The sequence below is a fragment of the Canis aureus genome, chromosome 15 (assembly GCF_053574225.1).
Source record: "Canis aureus isolate CA01 chromosome 15, VMU_Caureus_v.1.0, whole genome shotgun sequence".
Taxonomy (NCBI): Eukaryota; Metazoa; Chordata; class Mammalia; order Carnivora; family Canidae; genus Canis; species Canis aureus.
The window spans coordinates 40,705,629-40,732,309 of NC_135625.1; the positions used below are offsets into that span (position 1 = coordinate 40,705,629).

The following is a 26,681-nucleotide window of genomic DNA, read 5'->3' on the forward strand; positions in this document are numbered from 1 at the left end:
GAAGGACACCTACAGCCTGAAAATAAAAGGTTGGAGAACCATTTACTATTCAAATGGTCCTCAAAAGAAAGCAGGGGTAGCCATCCTTATATATTAAAATTTACCCCAGAGACTGTAGTGAGAGATGAAGAGGGACACTATATCATACTTAAAGGATCTATCCAACAAGAGGACTTGAAAATCCTCAATATATATGCCCAGAATGTGGGAGCTGCCAAATATATCAATTAATAACCAAAGTTAAGACATACTTAGATAATAAAACACTTATACTGATGACTTCAATCTAGCACTTTCTACACTTGATAGGTCTTCTAAGCACAAGATCTCCAAAGAAACGAGAGCTTTATATGATACACTGGACCAGATGTATTTCACAAATATCTACAGAACTTTACATCCAAACTCAACTGAATACACATTCTTCTCAAGTGCACATGGAACTTTCTCCAGAATAGACCGCATATTGGGTCACAAATCGGGTCTGAACTGATATCAAAAGATTGGGATCATCCCCTGTGTATTCTCAGACCATAATGCCTTGAAATTAGAACTAAATCACAACAAGAAGTTTGGAAGGACTTCAAACACGTGGAGGTTAAGGCCATCCTGCTAAAAGATGAAAGGGTCAAGCAGGAAATTAAGGAGGGATTTAAAAGATTCATGGAAACTAATGAGAATGAAGATACAACTGTTCAAAATCTTTGGGATGCAGCAAAAGCAGTCCTGAGGGGGAAATACATCGCAATACAAGCATCCATTCAAAAACTGGAAAGAACTCAAATACAAAAGCTAACCTTACACATAAAGGAGCTAGAGAAAAAACAGCGAATAGATCCTACACCCAGCAGAAGAAGAGAGTTAATAAAGATTTGAACAAAACTCAACGAAATCGAGACCAGAAGAACTGTGGAACAGATCAACAAAACCAGGAGTTGGTTCTTTGAAAGAATTAATAAGATAGATAAACCATTAGCCAGCCTTATTAAAAAGAAGAGTGAAAAAAAAAAAAGAAGAGTGAGAAGACTCAAATTAATAAAATCATGAATGAGAAAGTAGAGATCACTACCAACACCAAGGAAATACAAACGATTTTAAAAACATATTATGAACAGCTATACGCCAATAAATTAGGCAATCTAGAAGAAATGGACGCATTCCTGGAAAGCCACAAACTACCAAAACTGGAACAGGAAGAAATAGAAAACCTGAACAGGCCAATAACCAGGGAGGATATTGAAGCAGTCATCAAAAACCTCCCAAGACACAAAAGTCCAGGGCCAGATGGCTTCTCCGGGGAATTCTATCAAACGTTTAAAGAAGAAACCATACCTATTCTACTAAAGCTGTTTGGAAAGATAGAAAGAGATGGAGTACTTCCAAATTCATTCTATGAGGCCAGCATCACCTTAATTCCAAAACCAGCCAAAGACCCCACCAAAAAGGAGACTTATAGACCAATATTCCTGGTAAACATGGATGCAAAAATTCTCAACAAGGTGCTAGCCAATAGGATCCAATAGTACATTAATAAAATCATTCACCATGAACAAGTAGGATTTATTCCCGGGACACAAGGCTGGTTCAACACTCATAAACAATCAATGTGATTCATTATATCAGCAAGAGAAAAACCAAGAACCATATGATCCTCTCATTAGATGCAGAGAAAGCATTTGACAAAATAAAGCATCCATCCCTGATCAAAACTCTTCAGAGTGTAGGGATAGAGGGAACATTCCTCAACATCTTAAAAGCCATCTACAAAAAGCCCACAGCAAATATCATTCTCAATGGGGAAGCAGTGGGAGCCTTTCCCCTAAGAGCAGGAACAAGACAGGGATGTCCACTCTCACCACTGCTGTTCAACATAGTACTGGAAGTCCTAGCCTCAGCAATCAGACAACAAAAAGACATTAAAGGTATTCGAATTGGCAAAGAAGAAGTCAAACTCTCCCTCTTCACCTATGACATGATACTCTACATAGAAAACGCAAAAGCCTTCACCCCAAGATTGCTAGAAGTCATACAGCAATTTGGCAGTGTGGCAGGATACAAAATCAATGCCCAGAAGTCAGTGGCATTTCTGTACACTAACAATGAGACTGAAGAAAGAGAAATTAAGGAGTTAATCCCATTTACAATTGCACCCAAAAGCATAAGATACCTAGGAATAAACCTAACCAAAGAGGTAAAGTATCTATACCCTAAAAACTATAGAACTCTTCTGAAAGAAATTGAGGAAGACACAAAGAGATGGAAAAATATTCCATGCTCATGGATTGGCAGAATTAATACTGTGAAAATGTCAATGTTACCCGGGGTAATTTACATGTTTAATGCAATCCCTATCAAAATACCATGGACTTTCTTGAGAGAGTTAGAACAAATTATTTTAAGATTTGTGTGGAATCAGAAAAGACCCCAAATAGCCAGGGGAATTTTAAAAAAGAAAACCATAGCTGGGGGCATCACAATGCCAGATTTCAGGTTGTACTACAAAGCTGTGGTCATCAAGACAGTGTGGTACTGGCACAAAAACAGACACATAGATCAATGGAACAGAATAGAGAATCCATAAGTGGACACTCATCTTTATGGTCAACCCATATTCGATAAAGGAGGAATAACTATCCATGGAAGAAAGACATCCTCTTCAATAAATGGTGCTGGGAAAATTGCAGAAGAATGAAACTAGACCACCCTTTCACCATACACAAAGATAAACTCAAAATGGATGAAAGATCTAAATGTGAGACAAGATTCCTTCAAAATCCTAGAGGAGAACACAGGCAACACCCTTTTTGAACTCGGCCACAGTAACTTCTTGCAAGATACATCCACGAAGGCAAAAGAAACAAAAGCAAAAATGAACTATTGGGACTTCATCAAGATAAGAAGCTTTTGCACAGCAAAGGATACAGTCAACAAAACTCAAAGACAACCTACAGAATGGGAGAAGATATTTGCAAATGATGTATCAGATAAAGGGCTAGTTTCCAAGATTTATAAAGAACTTATTAAACTCAACACCAAAGAAACAAACAATCCAATCATGAAATGGGCAAAAGACATAAACAGAAATCTCACAGAGGAAGACATAGACATGGCCAACAAGCACATGAGAAAATGCTCTGCATCACTTGCCATCAGGGAAATACAAATCAAAACCACAATGAGATACCACCTCACACCAGTGAGAATGGGGAAAATTAACAAGGCGGGAAACCACAAATGTTGGAGAGGATGTGGAGAAAAGGGAACCCTCTTACACTGTTGGTGGGGATGTGAAGTGGTGCAGCCACTCTGGAAAACTGTGTGGCGGTTCCTCAAACAGTTAAAAATAGACCTGCCCTACGACCTAGCAATTGCACTGTTGGGTATTTACCTCAAAGATACAGATGCAATGAAATGCCGGGACACCTGCACCCCGATGTTTCTAGCAGCAATGTCCACAATAGCCAAACTGTGGAAGGAGCTTCAGTGTCCTTCAAAAGATGAATGGATAAAGAAGATGTGGTTTATGTATACAATGGAATATTACTCAGCCATTAGAAATGACAAATACCCACCATTTGCTTGAACGTGGATAGAACTGGAGGGTATTATGCAGAGTGGAATAAGTCAATCGGACAAGGATAAACATTATATGGTCTCATTCATTTGGGGAATATAAATAATAGTGAAAGGGAATAGAAGGGAAGGGAGAAGAAATGGGTAGGAAATATCAGAAAGGGAGACAGAACATGAAGACTCCTAACTCTGGGAAACGAACTAGGGGTGGTGGAAGGGGAGGAGGGCGGGGGGTGGGAGTAATGGGTGACGGGCCCTGAGGGGGGCACTTGACAGGATGAGCACTGGGCGTTATTCTGTATGTTGGCAAATTGAACAGCAATAAAAAATACATTTATTATTAAAAAAAGGGAAACTAAAAAATGATTATATGTTAAAACAGAAAAAAAGAAAACCCTAAAAGACTCCACCCAAAAATTACTAGAACTGATAAATGAATTCATTATATTCACAATATACAAAATCAAGGTACAGAGATTTGTTGCATTTCTAAACACTAATAATCAAGCAGCAGAAAAATAAATTAAAATAATCCCATTACATTTGCACCCAAAATAATAAAATACTAGGAATAACCTTAAACAAAGAGATGAAAGCCTTATTCTGAAAACTATAAAACACTGATGAAAGAAATTGAACATGACAGAAAGGACTGAAAAGACATTCCATGTTCATGGAATGAAAGAACAAATACTTTTAAAATGTCTACAATACCCTAAGCAATCTATGGTTTTAATACAATCACTAACAAAACAGCATTTTTACAGAACTAGAAAGAAACAGTCCTAAAATGTGTTTGGAAGCCCCAAAAGACCCTGAATAGCCCAAGCAATCTTGAAAATGAAAAACAAAACTGGAAGTAGCACAATTCCAAACTACAAGTTATATAACAAAGTTGTATTGATCAAAAGAGCATGGTACTGGCGCAAGAATAGACACCTAGATCAATGGAACATTATAGAAGCCCAGAAATAATCCCACAATTATATGGTAATGTTCAACAAAGGAGGAAAGAATATGGAATGGGAAAAAGTCTCTTCAACAAATGGTCTTGGGAAAACTGGACAGCTACATGCAAAAAATGAAACTGGACCACTTCCTTACACCATGCACATAATAAACTAAAAATGGATTAAGGACCTAAATGTGAAACAGGAAACCATTAAAATCCTACAGGAGAGAACAGGCAGTAGTTTCTTTGACATTGGCCATAGCAACTTCTTTATAGATATATTTCCTGAAATCTGGGAAACAAGCAAAAGTGACCTGTTGGAACTACATCAAAATTAAAAGCTTCTGTACAATGAAGGAAACAACCAACTAAAAGACAACCTACAGAGTGGGAGACGATATTTGCAAATGACATATTTGATGAAAGATTAGTATCCAAAATATATATTTATACAACTCAACACCTTAAAAAATCCAATAAAAAATGGGCAGAAGGCATGAACAGAAAATTTTCCAAAGAAGACATCCAGACACAAAAAGATGCTCAACATCACTCATCATCAGGGAAATGCAAATCAAAACCACAATGAGATATCACTTCACACCTGTCAGAATGGCTAAAATAAGAAAATTCAAGAAACAACGAGTGTTGGGGAGGATGTGGAGAAAAAGGAACCCTCATCCACAATGCAAACTTGTACAACCACTCTAGAGAACAGAATGGCAGTTCCTTCAAAAGTTAAAAATAGAACTACCCATAATCACAGTACTATTTACCCAAAGAATACAAAAATAGAATTCAAGGGGATACAGGCACCATAAAATTTATAGCATCATTATCAATGATAGCCAAGCTATGGAAAGAGCCCAAATGTCCATGAATGGTGAGTGGATAAAGAAGATGTAGATATATAGAGTAGAATATTACTCAGCCATCAAAAAAGAATGAAATCTTGCCATTTGCAATGACATGGATGGATCTAGAATGTATTATGCTGTGTAAAATAAGTCTTTTTTCTTAGAGAAAGACAAATACCATATTATTTAACTTACATATGTAATTTAAGAAATAATGCAGATGGACATATGGAAGGGGAAAAATGAAAAAAGAGAGAGGGAAACAAACCATAAGACTCCTTAAAAATGGAGAACAAACTGAGGGCTGATGGATGGAGGTGGGTGGGGATTGGCTAAATGGGTGATAGAAATTAGGAGGGCAGTTGGGTTTTTGTTTATTTTTTTGTTGTTGTTTTGTGTTTTGGTTTTTTAAAAAAGATTATTTCAGAGAGAGAGAGCTTATGCACACAAGTTGGGGGAAGGGCAGAAGGAGAGGGAGAGAAGTCCTCAAGCTGACTCCCAGCTGAGCATTGAGCCTGTGGTGGGGTTTGATCCCAGGACTCTGAGATTATGACCTAAGACAAAATAAAGAATGGAACACTTAACCGACTGAACCACCAAGGCACCCCAAAGGAGGGCACTTGTTATAATGAGCACTGGGTGTTGTAAGTAATGAATCATTGAATTCCACGACAGAAACCAATATTACACTGTATGTTAGCTAACTAGAATTTAAATAAAAATTTGAAAATAAAAAAACAGTATTAAAACATAAAATAGCATAAAACAATTTGATTATTAGAAGTTAGATTATTATTAAATTAATTATATATCTAATAACAGCTTAATATTCTAATTAATCCTACAAGCTATTAATTCCAAGAGATACAATGGAAGGTTAAATTAACATATTTATTAAACTTTTAATTTTTTTGTATTGTATTTTTAATTCAGCTATAGTTAGAATACAGTATTACCTTAGTTTCAAGTGAATATTCCCCCATATCACCTCTGGTATCAACAATTTGTTCTGAGCCTGTTTCTTTTTTATTTGTCTCTTTTTTTTCTTAGTATGTTTTGTTTCTTAAATTCCACATATGAGTGAAAAGCATATGATATTTGTCTTTTTTGACATTCATTTTTTTTAGAGAAAGTCACAAGATATGCTTGCTAAATAAATGTATTTCTGTATAAAACATTTTGATAGTAGTCCATGAAAATAACCAAAGTTTCTATCACATCTTGCTCATCTGGAAGCATTTGGAATATAAATATGATCTGAGGTCTCTCTCTCTCCTTAAATTCTAAAGGAGATTGGCTCAAATATCTTTTTTTTCCAGGGTCCTTCTCCTCTTTTTGCATACCTACTTGTTATTATGATCCAAAGACATAATTCACTCAAAAAATGAAATCCTTTCACCAAGTATTGAATTTACTGAAAAATTTTTTGATAATTAAGAAAGAGCACAAAAATTGATGCCATAAATTAGAACAGTATAAATTCACACATGAGACACTCATTTTCTTTGAGGGCCTTTTAGCCACCTCATAACTGGGAATCTCCTGTTGTCATATTACCTAATATAATTATCTGTTATCCTTCCTGTTCTCTTTCTCATCAATTTTTTTCACATGGAATAGTAAACTATCTTCCTGTGCTGTTCATACCCATAATTTTAACTCAACTGCCCACTTCATAGTTCTCAACCTTAACTCTCACAATAATCATGTGGACCCTGCCCCCAGAAATGTCTCAGGTGGAGCCTGGGTTATTTTTTTTTTTAATGCTTTTTAGATAGTTCTTTAACTCAAAGGACTAATCAAATTATTTTTCCAGATAGTTCTCTTTTTAAGTTGACTTCTAGTGCTAAATGGTAAGCAAATAAAATTTCTAACTTCTCACATATAGTTACATCTTTACAGTCTGAAGGCACATAGCTTATTTCACATTTATTTCAATGTTTCAATTATTACATTATTTTGTTTTTTGTATTTTTATGCCAATTCTTAATAATGTGAATTCTGAAATTTTCTTCAATTTTTCTTATGTATTATCCATCCACAATCTGTATGACTATTTTTCACTTCCTTTTGCTTTTAGTATTGTATCAACTTTTCCTGTGTAGAAATTCAATACCAGATAAATACTCAGCAGTGCAATTCTTCTTATTGCAATAGCCATGGAGTAAGTAATTTTCATTTTCATTTTAAACAAGATGCTTTGAACAATTCAGTGAAATAGTTCAGAGATTTTTAAAAATTATTTTAATAATTTTAAAATAATTTTCATACTGCTTAATGTCATTTAACAGTCAATAATTTATAACTTCAAACTTATTTTCTTAAGAAATTTTGCCAAACTATTTATTAGAGAAAATAAAGTAGAAATGTTTAAGATGATTCTGGATGTATAAAGTGTTTGGTAAATATATGGGGCGGATATACTATGTGCACCATGTATTATAACATAACCAAAATGATCTTATTTTCACAGAGGGAAGGTAGAAACTGGTAAACAAAAGCCATTAGAATTTTCCTTCTAGTTCTTGCTTGTTAATCAGAGTTTGGACTGTTCTGTGAAACTAGCAACTAAATGATAATTAGTGGAATGTTACTGGTAATTACCAATATTTGGGTCTGACAATGGTAAGTTTTAGAATTTTTTTAAAAAATTGCTTTGGCAGCAGAAGCTGAATATACTTTCTAAAGTATGGACAACTTCAAGAGAAAATTTATGAAAATTTATTGAATTTGTCTGTTTAAGTTAAATTCTGTGGACTGGATGAACTCTCTGAAATAAATTCTCTGTTGAATAAGTATAGAATATTCATTGGCCTGTAGTTTTTGGTCCATAAATAGAACAAATTTTTATTTGTTCTATTTTCTGATTACTCCAGGTTTGCAACAATTTACATCATTGCCACTGTGAACAGGGGTTTGCTCCTCCTACATGCCTGGAGAAGAAGGGAGAATTTGGAAGTATAGATGATGGGCACAAGGCTCCATCCGGTTAGTATCTTTCAAATTTCATTAATCCAAGACAATATGTGAGAGAAGAAATGAAAGTATAGGTTCCAAGTTAGGTTACAAAGAAACTGATACCAACAAATATGTTTTTGTTTCATTTCGAAGATTTTTAAATCTAAGACGGTAGAAGTTCATTCTGTACTTTTTATATCAACATTGACATGGTTTGCTAACAAAAAGTCTACCCAGTGTTAGGCAATTTAAAAGTAGAAATTCTGGTGCAAAAAATTCGACTAGTTAATTTAGATTGATTACTTTGGATGGTCTCACACATTTCAGGTTTAAAATAGTGTTTGTTAGTAGTCATTGTCATATTAATGCCATCAGATTTTTTCAGGCTATTTTTCATTCCTTTTTACTGCATTGTAAGGACTCCAGTCTAATCTTTTGTACTATCCTCTGTAAAATATCTCTCCTGGGGTCCCCGAGTAGTATTTTGAGATTAATCAGCCCTGTATAGGACTGGGAATACCTGGGAGATATTCCTTGGTTTTAGAAGATATTGGAACCCACCTAGAATGACCTTGAAGCAGAGTCCGTCCAACTTCACCCCTTTTCTTTTGGGACAAATAAATAATGAAATTCTGGCAGATTTACCTGAAGCTTGGATACTAGGGGGAAGGCATACCTAAGGTGACCAACTTTTACAGAGCTAGCACACAGCCATATTAAACTCTATCAGACCAAAAAAAAAAAAAAAGGAATAATAGTTTAACATGTAACATATAATTATACATATATTATTATTTTCACATAAATATGTGTAAAATAGATATTTATTTAAAATTACATATTCTGTATTTTTTATTTTTTGTTACATAAATGCTGTTCTTTAAGCAGAACAATAGAGCTAGTTACCAGTGTCAATTGATAGCATTTTATAGTATAACCAAAAAGTGAGCAAAAAAGTAACAATATTTTATAATGACAATATTTTATAATATGTCCTTTGAAATAGCAATTGATGTTTACCTCTTTTTAAAAAGTCTTTCCTTGGTATTTAAATTTTGCAAGCTATCTTATTGTATATTATTAAGATTCATAAATGCAAGAATTTTCAAAATGAGAATATAAATATAGTAGGAATAATTAAAAGTTTGACTATTTTTTAAAAGATTTTATTTATGTATTCATGAGAGACACAGAGAGAGAGGCAGAGACATAGGCAGAGGGAGAAGCAGGCTTCTGTGGGGAGTCTGATGCAGGACTTGATCCCAGGACCCCCAGACCTGAGGCAAAGGCTGATGCTCAACCACTGAGCCAACCAGGTCCTAAGAAGGAAAACTTTTGGGCAGCTTCAGCTGATGGATTCAGGCTCTTTCAGGAGAAAAACCTTTTTTTCTGTATCTGATGTTCACCTATAAAGTTTGGTAGGGGTAAGAACTATGTTTCAGGGAATCTGATTTAACAGTTAAACTCTTGAGTCATAAAGGCTAAGACAGTTGGGGGTAATCAAAGGGACGAGGTGAAATACCATGAATAATTAAGTGCCTGAATAATTCCCTGAGACACCTTGGAATGAAATAGAAGAAACTTGAAGGCATATTACTAAGGACTAGTCTTAACCAAAAAGAAAAAAAAAAAAAAAAGGAATAGTCTTAACCAATAGAAAACGGAAACCCAGAGTGATTAAATGAATAAAATATTCTTTCTCAGTTATTATTAGAAGTGCCTGTTAGAACTAGACAGAGGGTAAAGAGGTATGACCATTTTTTCTGGTTCCTAGAAATCCTACATATGTTCTGAGACCATTTGGGCATATATTACGTTCCTTTTCAAATAACCCATGTAGTATCCTTGATTATCCACAAGACTATGAAAGTAGCCAAGACTCAATCTGCAATATTTAGCCAGAGAGGATGCTCTCTTCATTTGATTTACTGGCTTTATCATTACAAATATTATGTAATCCTCATCCCAGAGATATTGAGAACCCCATTCACAAGCAAAAAGTTTGACTGGAAAGAAAGTTTTGCTCCTAGCTTGAACTGACTTGAAAAATGATATGGGAACTGGAGGAGAAGCACTGGGGCAGTCCTAAGAGGAGGATATTGAGCTGTGATCATGCCTGACTATAACTGGGTGGTGGTGGTGGTGGTGGTTTCTTTACTTGTCAGCTTCCCCATTGTTTCAACTGGCAGAGAAATGATAGAGCAGTATTTTATACCAATTTAAAAAAATGCTTGCCAATTGTGGAGAAAGCAGAGCTTGATGCATTATAAACCCAGATAGGTGGCTGGTATGTACAGAGGTGGAAGTAGAGGAGGCACATAGATCAGATACTCAGGAATGAATACAGATGTCAGCTGAGAATGAATAAGAACTAATGCGGAGGGACACCTGGGTGGCTCAGTCAGTTAAGCATTAGACCTGATTTTGGCTCAGGTTGTGATCTCAGGGTCATGAGATTGAGCCCTATGTTGGCTCCCTGCTCAGTGGAGAATCTGCTGGAGAGTCTGTCTCTCTCTCTTTGCACCCCTGCTCACAGGCATGCATGTGTGCTTTCTCTCATTAAAATAAATAAGTAAATTTTTTTAAAAATAAACTAATGAGAAAAATATGAAATTAACATTAGTTGGTCAGAAATGTGTCAAAGCCAGGCTGAGCCATGCATTCTACAAAATAATTATAGAGCCATTTTAACAATTTATTGCTATATATTTGATTAAAGAACTTAGTTAAATAATTATTTAGTGACTACTAATTTTTAATTTTTAGAAAGATATTTAAGTAATGTAAAAGAAATTAAATGCCACACTTCCCAGGTTTAATTCTCATTTGTGGGTACAATCTCAATACTCTCTATGATATACATGTTTGAATTTTGGATAAGCTATATCAGATAGAAACTGAAGAAATATTTGCAAGTATTAAGCATGTGCTTCATAAAAGATTATCTTCAATCAAATAAATCACTGTATGATGTAATGTTGAAAACTCATAGACATCAGTAGAATACTAGTAACAGTCTATTTTACATGGTAATTTAATATTTAATATTTTATTACATTCATAATTCATAATATATGTGAGTGAAATATTTAGTGTTAGGAATAATGTTGGTAATGATATTCTCTTCATATTTTTGTTTGGTTAATAAAATCTCTTTGAAATTTTAATTTGAATGGTTATTTTGAAATTTGAAATGGTTATTTTCCATTATAGGTAAAAGCAACTTGAGGGAAGGAAATACCACTCTTTCAAAACACCAATTTCAACTCATTTTCTACATTTCTCTACCTGTGCTCATCATCACTGCTGTTGTCTTAATAAAGCATAAAAAAATAAGAGAGCTGTGCTACAGAGGGGAAACTGAAAGTGAGAGGTATATGTATGTTTACTCTTACTAAATTTAATGAGTCAAGGAAAAAGTACTCATGTTTCATCAGGAATAATCTAAGACTGTAGATAGAATAATGTGAGGAGAGGTGGAGGGATACATTTCAAAGCAGTTTGATACCCTCCCTTTTTTTTCCCTAGTTTTACTCATTACTAACACCATTCATTTTACCACTAGTATCACTTGAAGAGGAGATATGGCTGACAAGAGTATAGCATAAGTTTATTCAGCCTCTTAGTCTGCCAACCCTGTCTAAATAGTTTCATTGTCCAAAGGCTTCTGAGAATGTGTAACACTGAACTTCAAGGGAACTTTCAAAAGATAAATTTTTTTAGCTACAGATTCTCAGACCAGTGGTAAACAACTTTATCAGAACAGCTCTCTCAGCCGAAGATAGTATTTATGAACCTACTTCCAAAATATTTATTTTCTTAAATATTGATGCTGCTAATTTATAAAGTCATTTATAAATTACATGTGCAGTTCAAAACACACATTAGGAGATAGGAGGAAGCATCATGAAATGGAAAAAAATGTATTTAGCCTGAGAAACCCTAGTTTTACTTCCTAAATCTTACATGCAGAAACTATGATACCTTGAGCAAGTTTAATCTCTATGTTCTTAAGCTTTCTCTCTATATACAACTCTACAAAATGGGAGATAAAAATAGCTTTCCAATATATCATGAACTTTTGATTATACTAAATTGGTAAGTGCAATCACTACATTATGTGTAACCAGTTACATAAATATTTAGACACAATTATTAAGCCCCTTATTCATAATTTACTATATTTTTCCACAGAGGTATTTTCCTCTAGTTTTAACTTCCAAGAATTGGTAGGAAGAAAAGATACAAATACGTGTTATGAAAGAAAGAAAAAATAGAAAAATGTAGAAAAATTAACAAATATTTAACTGCTACTTTAAGTTTTTGGCTTAATTTGACCTGAGGAGTTAAGGATATCATAGAATCAGAGGATGTGTCTGTACAAATGTGGGCCTATAAATAATTGAATAAATGTAAAATGAAGATAATAGGAGTTAGTCAACAAAGCAAGGTGGATGATGGCATTTCTAATATGAAACATCCATCTATGGATGAATGGATAAAGAAGATGTGGTATATATACACAATGGAATATTACTCAACCATAAAAAGAATGAAATCTTGCCATTTGCAATAACATAAATGGGCCTACAGGGTATAATACTAAGTGAAATAAATCAATCAGAGAAAGAAAAATATCATATGATTTCACTCATATGTGGAATTTAAGAAACAAAACAAAGGAACAAACAGAACTTTTTAAAAGAAACAAAAAACCAGAATCTTAAATACAGAGAACAAACTGGTTACCAGAGAGGGTGTGGGGGCTTAGGTGAAAGAGATGAAGGGGATAATTGGTATAAAATACTGCATACTTTCCTTGATGAGCACTGAGTAATGTATAGAATTTTTGAATCATTAAATTTCCCCCATGATATTAATATAACACTCACTGTATGTTAGTCTACTTCAAGGAAAAAGAACAGTATCTATTTTATTGAAATGTATCTATTTTTGTTGAAAGGAAACATTTTATTTAATGAATCACTCTATTTCTTTGAAAAATATTCTTCATTCAAATAGTCACTTGGTTCAATATTTTTAAATTTCCACACTTAAAATAAATTTTGTCAATTTAATAGGTCTGTGTCAGAAGAAAGCAGTAGTAACAGCAAGTTATCACCCAGTGTAAGGTGAGTGTAGAACAATGTGATTAGCCATTGTGCATTGGAATTGTTTTTTTTTTTTCCTTTTGGTGCATTGCATGTTTTGATCATTGCTTAGCAGAACTTCAAAATTGTTAATTTGAAACCAAAACATTTGTTCATAATATTCTTTATGGTTTTCACTATTATTAGTATTTATAATAATAAACAATAAAACTTGTTTTCTTGATATCTCAACTTCTCCTCCCCAAACTACACTAAAGGAGTGATTTTTGTGTATACACACACAGGCATCAATAAGCACATAATTTGTGAGATTTTTGTTTTGAGCATTGGGAAGGAGCACTTATATCTTAATGACATTTTACTGCCAAATACAAAGAGGGCTAATTTTATAAGGGATATCATTCATGCTTATAGTTACAGTTATCTCAGAAAAATTACTATTAATAAGATAAAGCCTTAGAATTTTCATTCATTTTACTGTCTTAATTCATCTGAGAAAGTAAATTTAGAGATCAGATTATGGAGTAATCAAATAGAACATTTTATAAAATTATATATTCTCCCTTCACTGTCAGTATATAAAAATTTCTTTTACCACATGAAGGATAGAATATAAAAGGAGAGAATATTTTATAGAGCACCTCAGATTATTTTTCAAGTTCTGTCTTCATCCTTGCAGTACAAAGTTGCATGCTGTGATATTTGTGTAACAAATGTTGGAATACATGTCTGAATTGGGGACATTATTAATTTTAAAAGAAGCACTATAGGGCAGCCCCGGTGGTGCAGTGGTTTAGCGCCACCTGCAGCCCGGGGTGTGATCCTGGAGACCCAGGATCGAGTCCCACGCCGGGCTCCCTGCATGGAGCCTGCTTCTCCCTCTACCTGTGTCTCTGCCTCTCTCTCTCTCTCTCTCTCTCTGAATAAATAAATCTTTTAAAAAAAATAAAAGAAGCACTATAAATAAGATAAAAACAAAGAGGGAGGCAAATCATAAGAGACTCCTAACTATAGGAAACAAACTAACAGTTACTAGAGGGGAGGTGAGTGGAGGATGGAGTAACTGGGTGATGAGCATTAAGGAGGGCACTTGATGTAGTGAGCACTGAATGTTACACGCAACTAATGAATCACTAAATTCTACCCCTGAAGTTAATAATACACCATATGTTAACTAAATTGAATGTAAATAAAATATTTCTAAAAATAAAAGAAGCACTATTAAATATAGGTAGTCACCTTCCTAATCCTATTGTTAAGACAGACTGTTTTATGCTCTACAAAAATTAGGCATATTGCTACACTCAAGGCAAGATTATACTTCAATCCCTTTAATCACAATGAAATGCACCTTACCGGAATCAAATGGGGATTTTTTTCATTATAATCTCTATCAAAAAAGATAGAAAAAGAAGAAAGTATTGCACTCAAAGATAGCAGATGAAAAGAAATAATTAAGGAATGAGCAGAAATAAATGAAAAAGAAAATAAACAGAAAATAACATAAAAATGAGCAAAGACAGATGCTGATTCTTGAAAAGATTAATGCATATAACTTAAACTACACTATGTATAAATTCTCTTTCAAGTAACATCGTTTTTCATTAAGATATAAGTGTATGTGTAGTTTTAGAAAGATATGAGAATAGCCATATGCTTAACTCATTTGAAAGTGTATAATGTGTCCTCCACCTAACATCTTCTTTCATTAAGACAAGTGTTTGTAAACATTATCTGTTGAAGCCCATGGAAACAAACAAAAAAAATTAGCCAGTATTTCAAAATAAAAGGAGTAAAGTTATAAAATACCAATATCAGGTAATAAAATTGCATAGTTTTTAATTTTGATTTTTTGGACATTAGAAGAAAAGAGAATACTGGTGAGAACTTAAAATCAATAAATTTAAGTCTTTAGATGAAATATATGTATTTTTCCAAAAACACATCTTTCCATCTTTCCCAAAATAGAATAGAGAAAAATTGAAAATATGAATAAGTTTTCCATTAAAGATCTGGAAACTCATTTAAAACTTTCTCACAAAGTTAATACTTGGGCATATTGTTTTCATGGCATGCATCAGGAACAAAAAAGCCAAGACAAACTGAGCAGTACTTGCTTAATCACATCATCTTATAGTGCATTGAATAAACAAGTCACAGTATCAAACTCCACATCACTGAGTGGATGGATGTGTGTGATATACTCCACTCTAATAAGAGATACTAAAAAGTCACATTGCAAAAAATATGGATGAATAATCATAAATTAAGAAAAAAGTAAAGAGTTGGGAAAATAAATCAAACCATTACATCTTCCAAATATTGAAAAAAGAATAGCTATCTTACACATACTCCTCTGGAAAACATAAAAAGAAGCATTTCCTAAGTTTTTCCATGTGACTCCTCTAATTTTAATACCAAGACTTGACAAAGGTACTACTAGAAAGGAAAACTGCAGATCATTTTCTGATTAAAGATGCATCAATTTTAAACAAAACATATCCAAGTAAATATAGTTAGCATTGTAAAAGATAAATAAATAGCCATGGAAGGGAAGGGTGATCTAGGAATGAAAGGTTGGTTTAAAATTAGAAAGCCAGTGTAATGTAATTCACCATATTAAGAGAACAGTAAGGATTGGAGGCAAGATGGCAGAAGACTAGGGGTCCTCATTTCATCTGGTCCCCCAAATTTAGCCAGATAACTTTCAAACCATCCTGAACACCTATGAATTCAACCTGAGATGTAAAGAAAGAATAGCTGGAACTCTAAAATAGAAAATTGACCGCTTCTGGCAAGAGAGCTGTGGCCTTTAAGAACAAAGGCCTCACAGGCCAAACTGTTTACACTGAGCCCAGCCACCTGGCAAAGGGCAGGGCATCTCCACTCAGGCACAGATGGTGCAGCAGGCCTCTCTCTCAGAAGATCAGCTGGAAGAACAGGGGAACAGCAAGTTACTGACCAAACAGCACTGGAAAATCCCAGGATTAGGGGAAACTAGTATATAAAACTCGAGCTGTTTTTCTTATGATTTATTTATCTTTCAGGTTATAATTTCCCAATGTTCTTTCTTTTTTCCCATCTTAACTATGATATTTTATCAACTATTCATTTTTAAGTTTTTTCTTTGTTGATTTTCATATTTTACAATTGCATTTTATAGATATATTCTTCATTTTTGGCTTCCTTTAATCACATTCAATTTTATTTTTGTGTAATATATGTTTTGCTTTTTTAAAGTAATTTTGGAACTTAGTATCTTTTAACCTACAGAACAAAATACACTTAGAACTAAATGAATCGCCATCTTGGTCCACTCTGTGAGATTGCATTCTCTCTCCTCCACTATTTCCCTCCTTTTTAAAATTTTTTTTCTTTTCCTTTGTCTTTTTTCTTTTATTTTCTTGTTCCTGGCCTCTTCAGAATTGTCTAGTGTGTATTTTCCTTGGGTTTTGGCTGATATTTTTGACTCTGCTCACTTATACAGCCATTCTGCACTGGACAAAATGACTAGAAGGAAGAATTCATTGAAAAAGAAAGAATGAGAAGTAATACTCTCTGCCACATAGCTATTGGATATGGACTTAAGTAAAATATCAGAGATAGAATTCAGAATTACAATTATTAAGTTACTAATTGGACTTGAAAAAAGCATAAAAGACTATAGAGAATCTCTTAGTGCAGAACTGAGATATAATCAGGCCAAAATTAAAAATAATCTAACTGAGATGCAGTCTAAATGGGATGCTTGAACAGCTAGAGTAAATGAGTCAGAAGAGAGAATAAATGACATAGAAGACAAGTTGACGGAGATGAAGGAAGCTGAGGAAAAGAGAGAAAAAGAACAAAGATCCCATGAGGAGAGGCTCTGAGAAATAAGTGAGTTTGAAAAAAACAAACACCTATATTATTGGGATTCATGGAGTGAGAGAGAACCAGAAGGTACATTTGAACAAATCATAGCTGAGAACTTCACTAATCTGGGGAAGGAAATAGGCATTCTACCCAGGAGATACAGAGGATCCCTTCCAAAATCAACAGAAATAAATTGACACCCCAACATATAATAGTGAAGCTTGCAAATTTGAGGTAAGGAGAAAATTCTGAAAGCAGCTTGAGACAAGAGATTCTTTACAAATAGGGGGAGAAATATCAGAATAACAGCTGGCCTATCCACAGAGACCTGGCAGGCCAGAAAGGGCTAGCATGATATATTCAGGGTACTAAATGAGAAAAACATGCAGCCAAGAATACTTTATCTAGCAAGGATGTCATTCAGAATATAAGGAGAGATACAAAGGTTCCGAGACAGAGACTGAAAGAATATCTGACCAGCAAACCAGCTCTGCAGGAACTATTAAGAGGGATCTTGTAAGTGAAGAGAGAGCCCAAAGAAAGAGACAATCTGCAGAAATGGCAACTGTACAGATAATACAATGATACTAAATTCATATCTTTCAATAGTTATCCTGAATGTGAATGGGGTAAATGCTCGTCAAAGATACAGGGCATCAGATTTGATAAGAAAGCAAGACCCATCTATATGCTGTCTACAAGAGACTCATTTTAGATCTAAGGACACCTTCAGGCTGAAAATGAGGGCGTAGAGAATCATTTACCATACAAATAGACCTCAAAAGAAAGATGGGGTAGCAACCCTTATATCAGATAAATTAGATTTTAAACAAAAGACTGTAGTAAGACATGAAGAAGGGTATTGTATCATACTTAGAGGGTCTATCCAATAAGAAGACCTAACAATTTTGAATACTTATGCCTTTAATGTGGGAGCTGCCAATTATATCAACCAAATAATAACCAAAGTAAAGAAACACATAGATAATAATACATTAGTAGTCGGAGACTTCAGCACTCCAATCTCATGAAGGGACAGATCTTCTAAGGAGATCACCAAGAAACAAGGCTTTGAATGACACACTGCACCATATGAAATTCATGGATATATATAGAACATTCCATCTTAATGCAACAGAATACACACTCTTCTCAATTGCACTGGAACTTTCTCTAGAATATACCACATACTAGGTCACAAATGAGGTCTCAATATAGGAATTATTCCCTGCATATATTCAGACCACAGTGCTTTGAAACTTGAACTCAATTACAAGAAGAAATTTGGAAAGAACTCAAACACTTGGAGGCTAAAGATTATCCTAATAAATAATGAATGGGTCAACCCAGAAATTAGAGAAGAATTAAAAAGATTCATGCAAACTAATGATCATGAAAGCACAACTGTTCAAAATCTTTGGGATAAAGCAAAGGCCATCCTAAGAGGGAAGTACATTTCAATACAAACCTCCCTCAAAAAATCAGAAAAATCTCAAATACACAAGCTAACGTTACACCTAAAGGATCTGGAGAAAGAACAGCAAATAAAGCCTAAACAAAATAGAAGAGAGATAAGAAAGTTTAGAGCAGAACTTAATGAAATAACGATGAGAAGAATAGTAGAACAGATCAACAAAACTAGGAGCTGAATTAATAAGGTAGATAAACCTCTAGCCAAACTTATTAAAAAGAAAAAAAAATCAAATTAATAAAATGAGGAATGACAGAGGAGGGATCATGACCAGCACTAAGGAAATACAAATGGCTTTAAGAATGTATAATGAGCAACTATATACCAACAAATTAGGCAATCTGGAAGAAATGGATGCATTCCTGGAAACTTATAAGTTACCAAAACGGAAACAGAAAGAAATAGAAAGCCTAAACAGACCAGTAGCAAGCAACAAAATTGAAGCAGCCATCAAAAACCACCCAAGACACAAAAGTCCAGGGCCAGATGGCTTCTCAGGAGAATTCTACCAAACATTTAAGGAAAAAATAATACATACTCTACTAAAGCTTTTTCAAAGGATATAAATGGAGGGAATACTTCCCAACTCATTCTATGAGGCCAGCATTACCTTGATTCCAAAACCAGACAGAGGCCTCACTATAAAGGAGAATTACAGATGAAGATTCCTGATGAATATGGATGCAAAGTTCTCACTAAGAGAACAATAGGATCCAACAGTACATGGAGAGAATTATTCATCATGATCAAGTGAGATTTATCCTTGGGATACAAAGGTGGTTCAACATTCATAAAACAATCAGCGTGATGGATCACATCAATAAAAGAAAAGACCAGGGGCAGACCCGGTGGCGCAGCGGTTTAGCGCCGCCTGCAGCCCAGGGCATGATCCTGGAGACCCTGGTTTGAGTCCCGCGTTGGGCTCCTGGCATGGAGCCTGCTTCTCCCAATGCCTGTGTCTCTGCCTCTCTCTCTCTCTCTCTCCATCCCTCTCTCTCTGTCTATCATGAATATATAAATAAAAAAAAATCTTTGAAAAGCCCATAGCAAATGTCATTCTCAATGGGAAAAAATAGAGTTTTCCTCTAAGTTCAGGAATATGACAGGGATGCCAACTCTTACTGCTGTTGCTTAACATAGTACTAGAAGTCCTAGCCTCAGCAATAAGAGAACAAAAAGGAATAAAAGGCATTCAAATTAGCAAAGAAGTCAAGCTCTCTCTCTTTGCAGATGACATGATACTATACATAGAAAACCCAAAAGACTCCACCCCAAAATTGCTAGAACTCATACAGAAATTCAGCAATGTGTCAGGATACAAAATCAATGCAGAATTCAGTTGCATTTCTATACACTAATAATGATACTGAAGAAAGAGAAATTAAGGAATCAATCCCATTTGCAATTGCACCCAAAACCATAAGATACCTAGTAATAAACCTAACTAAAGTGGTAAAGGATTGTACTCTAAAAACTACAGAACACTTATGAAAGAAATCAAGGAAGAAACAAAGATATGGAAAAACATTTCCTGCTCATGGATTGGAAGAATAAATATTCTGAAAATGTCTAGGTTACCCAGAGCAATTTACACATTCAATGCAATCCCTATTAAAATACCATGGACTTTCTTCACAGAGTGGAAACAAATAATCCTAAGGTTTGTGTTGAACCAGAAAAGTTCCTGAAAATAGCCTGAGGAATGTTGAAATAGAAAACCAAAGCTGGGGGCATCACAATGCCTGACTTCAAGCTGTATTACAAAACACTGATCATCAAGACAGTGTGGTACTGGCACAAAAACAGATACATAGGTCAATGGAACAGAAGAGAGAATCCAGAAATTAACTCTCAACTCTATGGTCAATTCAGCTTCTACAAAGCAAAAGACAATATCCACTGGAAAAAAAGACAGCCCTTCAACAAATGGTGCTGGGAAAATTGGACAGCCACATGTGGAAGAATGAAACTGTACCATTCTCTTATACCATACACAAAGATAAACTCAAAGTGGTTGAAGTATCTAAATTATGTGAGGCAAGAATCCATCAAAATCCTAGAGGAGAACACAGGCAACAACCTATTAAGAACTTGGCCACAGCAACGTCTTGCAACACTCATCTATGAAGGCAAGGGAAACAAGAGCAAAAATGAACTATTGGGACTTCATCAAGATAAAAAGCTTCTCTGCACAATGAAGGAAACAATCAACAAAACTAAAATTCAACCTACAGGGCAGCCCCGATGGCTCAGCAGTTTAGTGCTGCCTTCAGCCCAGGACATGATCCTGGAGACCTGGGATGGAGTCCTACATTGGGCTCCCTGCATGGAGCCTACTTCTCCCTCTGCCTGTCATTCTCTCTCTCTCTCTCTCATTCTGTATCTCATGAATAAATAAAGTCTTTAAAAAAATACAACCTACAGAATGGGAGAAGATATTCACAAATGACAGATAAAAGGCTAGAGTTCAAGATTTGTAAATAATGTGTCAAACTCAACACCCAAGAAACAATCCAGTCATGAAATGGGCAGAAGACATGAACAGACATTTCTCCAAAGAAGACCTACACATGGCCATTGGCACATGAAATAATGCTCCACATCACTTGCCATCAGGGAAATACAAATCAAAACCATAATGAGATGCCACCTCACACCAGTGAGAATGGCGAAAATTAACAAGACAGGAAACAACAAATGTTGGCAGGAATGTGGAGAAAGGAAACCCTCTTGCACTGTTGGTGGGAATGCAAGCTGGTGCAGCCCCTCTAGAAAACAGTATGGAGGTTCCTCAGGAAGTTAAAAATAGAGTTACCCTTCGACCCAGCAATTGCACTATGGATATTTACCCCAAAGATTCAGATGTAAGGGAAAGGGAGGAAACTGTGGGAAAAAATTAAAGAGGAAGACAAAAAGAGACTCCTAACTCTGGGACACAAATGAAGGGTTGCCGAAGGGGAAGTTCAGTGGAGGAATGGGGTAACTGGGTGATGGACATTGAGGAGGGCACATGATGAAATGAGCACTTGGTGTTATATGTTGGCACATTGAATTTAAATTAAATAAGAAATAAAAAATATTTCTTAATTTGAAAAAAAATTGTCAGAATAAGTATCATCATTGTATTTCTTACTTTTTAATCATTCAATCAATCAAAAAGTGAGTTAATGTATTTGAGAGTCCTTTTCTCCAAAACAAAACAAAACAAAACAAAACAAAAAACCAAACCAAAAGCAAACAAAACCCCCTGATAATGTGACTTAAAAGTGGGCTAAAGTCTTCAATAAACACTTCTAAAATGCCATACTAATGGCTAATAGGTATGTGAAACAACGGGAAACATCACTAATCATCAGGAAAATGCAAATCAAAACCACAGTGAGGCATCACCTGTTAAATGGCTGTTATAAAAAAAAATAAGTCAACAGTGTTGGCAAAGTTATAGAGAAATTGGAATCATTGTACTTTGTTGGTGAGAATGCAAATTATTGCATCCACTATGCAAAACTGTTTATGATTTCTCAAAAAAAATTAAAAATAGAACTTCAGTATGATCCAGTAATCCTATTTCTGGATATTTAGCCTGAAGAATTGAAATCAGGATCTCAAAGTGATATTAACATTCTCATATTCATTGCAGCACTATTTAACAATAATCAAGATGTGGATACAAACTAAATATCCATCAATGGATATAGAAAATGTGGTATATACATAAAGTTGAATGTCATTCAGCATGAAAAAAGAAGGAAATCCTGTATATGTGACAACATAGGTGAATCTTAGTTTACAACATAGGTGAGCTAAGTGAAATAAAGTAGTCACAGAAGGACAAATAACTTCATGATTTTACTTATGTGAGGTATCCAAAGTAGTGAAATTCATAAAAACATAGAGTAGAATGGTGGTTGCCTCAGTCTGGGAGGAGGACAAAATAGGTGTTGCTAATCAAGGAGAATAAAATCTCAGTTATGCACAATTAATAAGGTCTAGAGATCTGCTGTACAATATTGTCCCTATTATTAACAATAATTAAAAGTTTGTTAAGAGATCTCCTTTAAGGGTTTACTAAAATCAATAATTTTTTTTTAAATTTAAGATGTTTTGCTTCCCAAAAGACTAATGAAAGGGAAAGGGAAGCTACAATGTAGAAGATTTTTGTAACATATTTTCAATGAGTACTTTCATTCAGAATATATAAAAAATCCTTACAGATCAGTAACATAAGGTGGGATAACCTAATAGGCAAATAGCTTCTTGCCTAATAGATAAAAGGCTTCACAAAAGATAACAAAAGCCTCAGAACATGAAAAATTCAAACGTCATTATCCGAAAAAGACAAAAGAGATATGAGAGTCTCCTAAACCTACAAAAGTGGCTAAAATTAAAAGAACTGGCAACATTAAGGGTTCTTGAGAATATTAAGGAATTAGGTCTCTGGCACATTTCAGGTAGGAGTATATATTGGTACAACATACTTTTTAATCACTGTTGAACCATCTAGCGTCTATTATGTTTCAATTAAATTTTTTTATCAAAACTTTTTTAAAAGGTTTATTTATTTATTTGGAGGGAGTAGGGGCAGAGAGAGAGGGAGAGAGAATTTCAAGAGAATCTCATGCTCCTCACTGAGCATGGAGCTGACTCAGGGCTGGATCACACCACTCTGAGAACATAAACTGAGCCAAAACCAAGAGTTGGCCACTCAACCAACTGAGCCACCCAGGCGCCCTGGATTCAATTAAATTTGTAAAACTTATTTTCATTTTTAAAACTGTGTTTATTGTACTTAAATTTTACATCTATTTTAAATTATTAACTTGATTTTATTTTCCTGAATTTTGGCAAAGATAATTCCCCATGAAGTCTAATTCCCCATGAGTCAATTAGCAAAAATATTTTTTCCTTTTCCAATTAATTTGAAGCTGATTGTCCTTACTTCTCCCTTTGCTATACTTTTAACTTTAAATCTTGCTTGCCTCTCTTTCAACTCAGTCATCTATGTGTATTTAAGTTTCTGTATATTTAACATAAACTCAATCAAAATATTTTTGGATACATGGACATGGAGAATTGAGAAAAAGATTCTGAAACTCATATAGAAAGAAAATAGTGGTATCCACATAAACTTTAGTACTAACAATGAATAAGATATAGAGCTTTTATTTTCAAATAACATCTTTCTGATTTTTAATGTACTATCAAATATTAATTAAAATAGCTCAGATACTTTGGTAGATAGATAAATTAAGGAAAAGTTTCTCATAATCACAATAACCAAAGAAAATTTCCATTAACAATATAAATGCATATCTTCTTAAATATTTTTCTAAGCAAAACATAGATATATTTATACTTTTGTTTAGAGACTATTATGCACAACTATGCATGTCATAAAATATAGGCCTATGTCATCATTTTGTGACATACAGTATTCAATTTATTTATTTATTTATTTATTATGTATTTATTTTTAAATATTTTATCTATTTATTCATGAGAGATACAGAGAGAGAGAGAGAGAGAGAGAGAGAGAGAGAGACAGGCAGAGGGAGAAGCAGGCTTCATGCAGGGAGCCTGACTGATGTGGGACGATTCTGGGACTCCAGGATCACACCTTGGGCCAAAGGCAGGCGCTAAACTGCTGAGCCACTCAGGGATCCCCAATTTATTTATTTTTAGTATGCAATTTAAAAATGAAAAATAATTCATCTTAAAAATCCATTATTATTAATATTTAGACTACTTCCAGTTTTTCATTGTTGTAAACACCCCATAATAAGCATTATTATATAAATACACATTTTAGAGCAATTGTCGAATTATAGTCTCAGGGTATATACTAGAAGAGAAATTGATCAAAGCATAAATATAATATGTACACTATCATTGTTTTTTATCCTTATTGCCAGATTATCTACTTGTGGTGATAATCACCAATCCATTATACCAGGTTGTAACTTTTATAAGTAATTTATTATTAGGCAATTAGATATGTGAATGGTTTACTTTCTGAGCTATAGTATACCTTAAATTTTAATTTTACTATCCTAATTCATTTTCTTTGGTACTTTTCACCATGTCATTTAGTAATGAGCTATTTCTATAATGAGTGTGACACAGGTAGAAAACATACAATATAGTTATATGAGATTACAGGCATTTTTGAGACTTCCGTTTTATGAGAGATGCTTAGTATATTTTTACTCTTTCCCATCTCTCATTTCTCTGATTCTTGTTATGTAAATTGGGATTTGGGGACTAGCCTACTGTTAATAAATTCCTTTTTTTAAACATTCTTTATCTTGTTCCAAAATTTTTGTCATTTTCAGTTTTGTACTGAAGTTTGCAACATTTTTTTAAACTGGTTTCATTTTTCATAATTATGAAGGGTGATTTTAGATTTTAATTACATTAAGATCCTTTTCCATCCAGAAACCTTGGAATGCCCAAATCTAGCCTTGACTGTCCTTTTGAAGTCATTCAATACACTCTATATGTATGTCAGTGTGTGTATCATTCTGCATCCTATTACAGTTGTAACAAGAAATAAACATTCATTTTAAAAATATACATATGCAAAAGAATCAAATAATCATCCTTAATCTTAGCACCTAGGATGGCCATTGTTACAACATTTTAATATATAGATTTATACACATGAATGGATGTGTGCATATATATAATATTTTTATATTTTATTAACTGTGATTGTACTTAGAATTCTCACATTTTTTTCTTTTATTCTAAATTAAAATTAGTTCATATACTTAGAATGGAAATTGCAAGGCACTTTGTTTTATTGACCTAAATAGTTTCCAAACATAGACAAATGAACAAGTTAGGGAATTTGAGGCGGTCACTTCTATTATAAAACTAAGAGTATTTGCAGTTGAGGTAACAGATAATTGTTTTTTCTGGAATTAGTTTTTATTTTTCTGATCCTTTCCCTTCAGTTAACTGTGCCCTTTAAATTACTTATATTAGAGCTCAAAAAAAAAAAAAAAAAGGCAACACTGGCACTTTGTGTTGTTTTATTTTGTTTTCTCTTTCAGCAACAGTCTCTAATGACCTTGGCCTAGAAGAAGGACATTACCAAATAAATCATCAGAAACTGACCTAAACCAAGAAGGGAAAAATAATTTCACCCTCACCTCTATTTTCACTGCTGAGGGTTTAAAGCATGAAATAATAAAACATCTGCACTTGAATCACCTAAATGATGTCTGATGTTTTCTCTGTATTTTTAGTCTCAACCTCTTCCAACTTGAATCCAGAAGAGGCTTTGAATCGGTGAAGCAGCCCAAAACCCTCGTCTCATGACATCAAAAGAGCCTGCCAGTTCAGTTTCATGACCCGAGGATAGCATGTCCTGTTTTTCCTTATGCTCCTTAGGTTGACCTGAATCTTCTTGTTTCAGTCTAATCTCCTTACTTCTCTTCAGAGCTCCTAACTCTTATCTAGCCTGTGAATTGCCCCAGTGGCACTTACTCAATCTTCCTCTTGTTACTGCTTCTCCTCTTTGAAAGATTTGTATCCACTTTAGCCAGTCGAGACACCTGTTTACCAAAAAAGAGTAGATTTATCATGGAGCTGAGAAAGCAAAAGCATCAGGATCACTTACTTGAATAGGGCTCTTTTCAAAGTCAGGACCTTAAATTTTGTATTCTTTTTCTCAGGGTTCATCAAATTTTATATAGTTTGGGCCCTACAGAACCTGGATCTTCCTCTTTACTGGCACCCTTGGCAGTGGTGTGCTGGGGCCAGTTTCTACCAGCTGGCAAGAAATTTTGCACTCATAAAAAAAAGACAAGTTTACTGAAGGTGTGGAGAAATTGGAACTATTGCACACTGTTGATGGGAATGCAAAATGAAGATGTTATAGAAAAAAGTATGGAGGTTCC

General features: G+C 34.3%; 1 protein-coding gene across 1 annotated transcript in view; it reads left to right on the forward strand.

The window, feature by feature from the left end:
* LOC144284571 (disintegrin and metalloproteinase domain-containing protein 5-like) overlaps positions 1-25,997 on the forward strand; it is a 134,508-nt gene extending 108,511 nt beyond the window's left edge. The window contains exons 17-21 of the mRNA XM_077849251.1: positions 7,463-7,546; positions 8,259-8,370; positions 11,554-11,713; positions 13,422-13,472; positions 25,833-25,997. Of these exons, the coding sequence (XP_077705377.1) occupies positions 7,463-7,546; positions 8,259-8,370; positions 11,554-11,713; positions 13,422-13,472; positions 25,833-25,845 (420 nt within the window). The 3' untranslated portion in view covers positions 25,846-25,997. The remainder of the gene's footprint in view (positions 1-7,462; positions 7,547-8,258; positions 8,371-11,553; positions 11,714-13,421; positions 13,473-25,832) is intronic.
* The last annotated feature ends 684 nt before the right edge of the window (positions 25,998-26,681 follow it).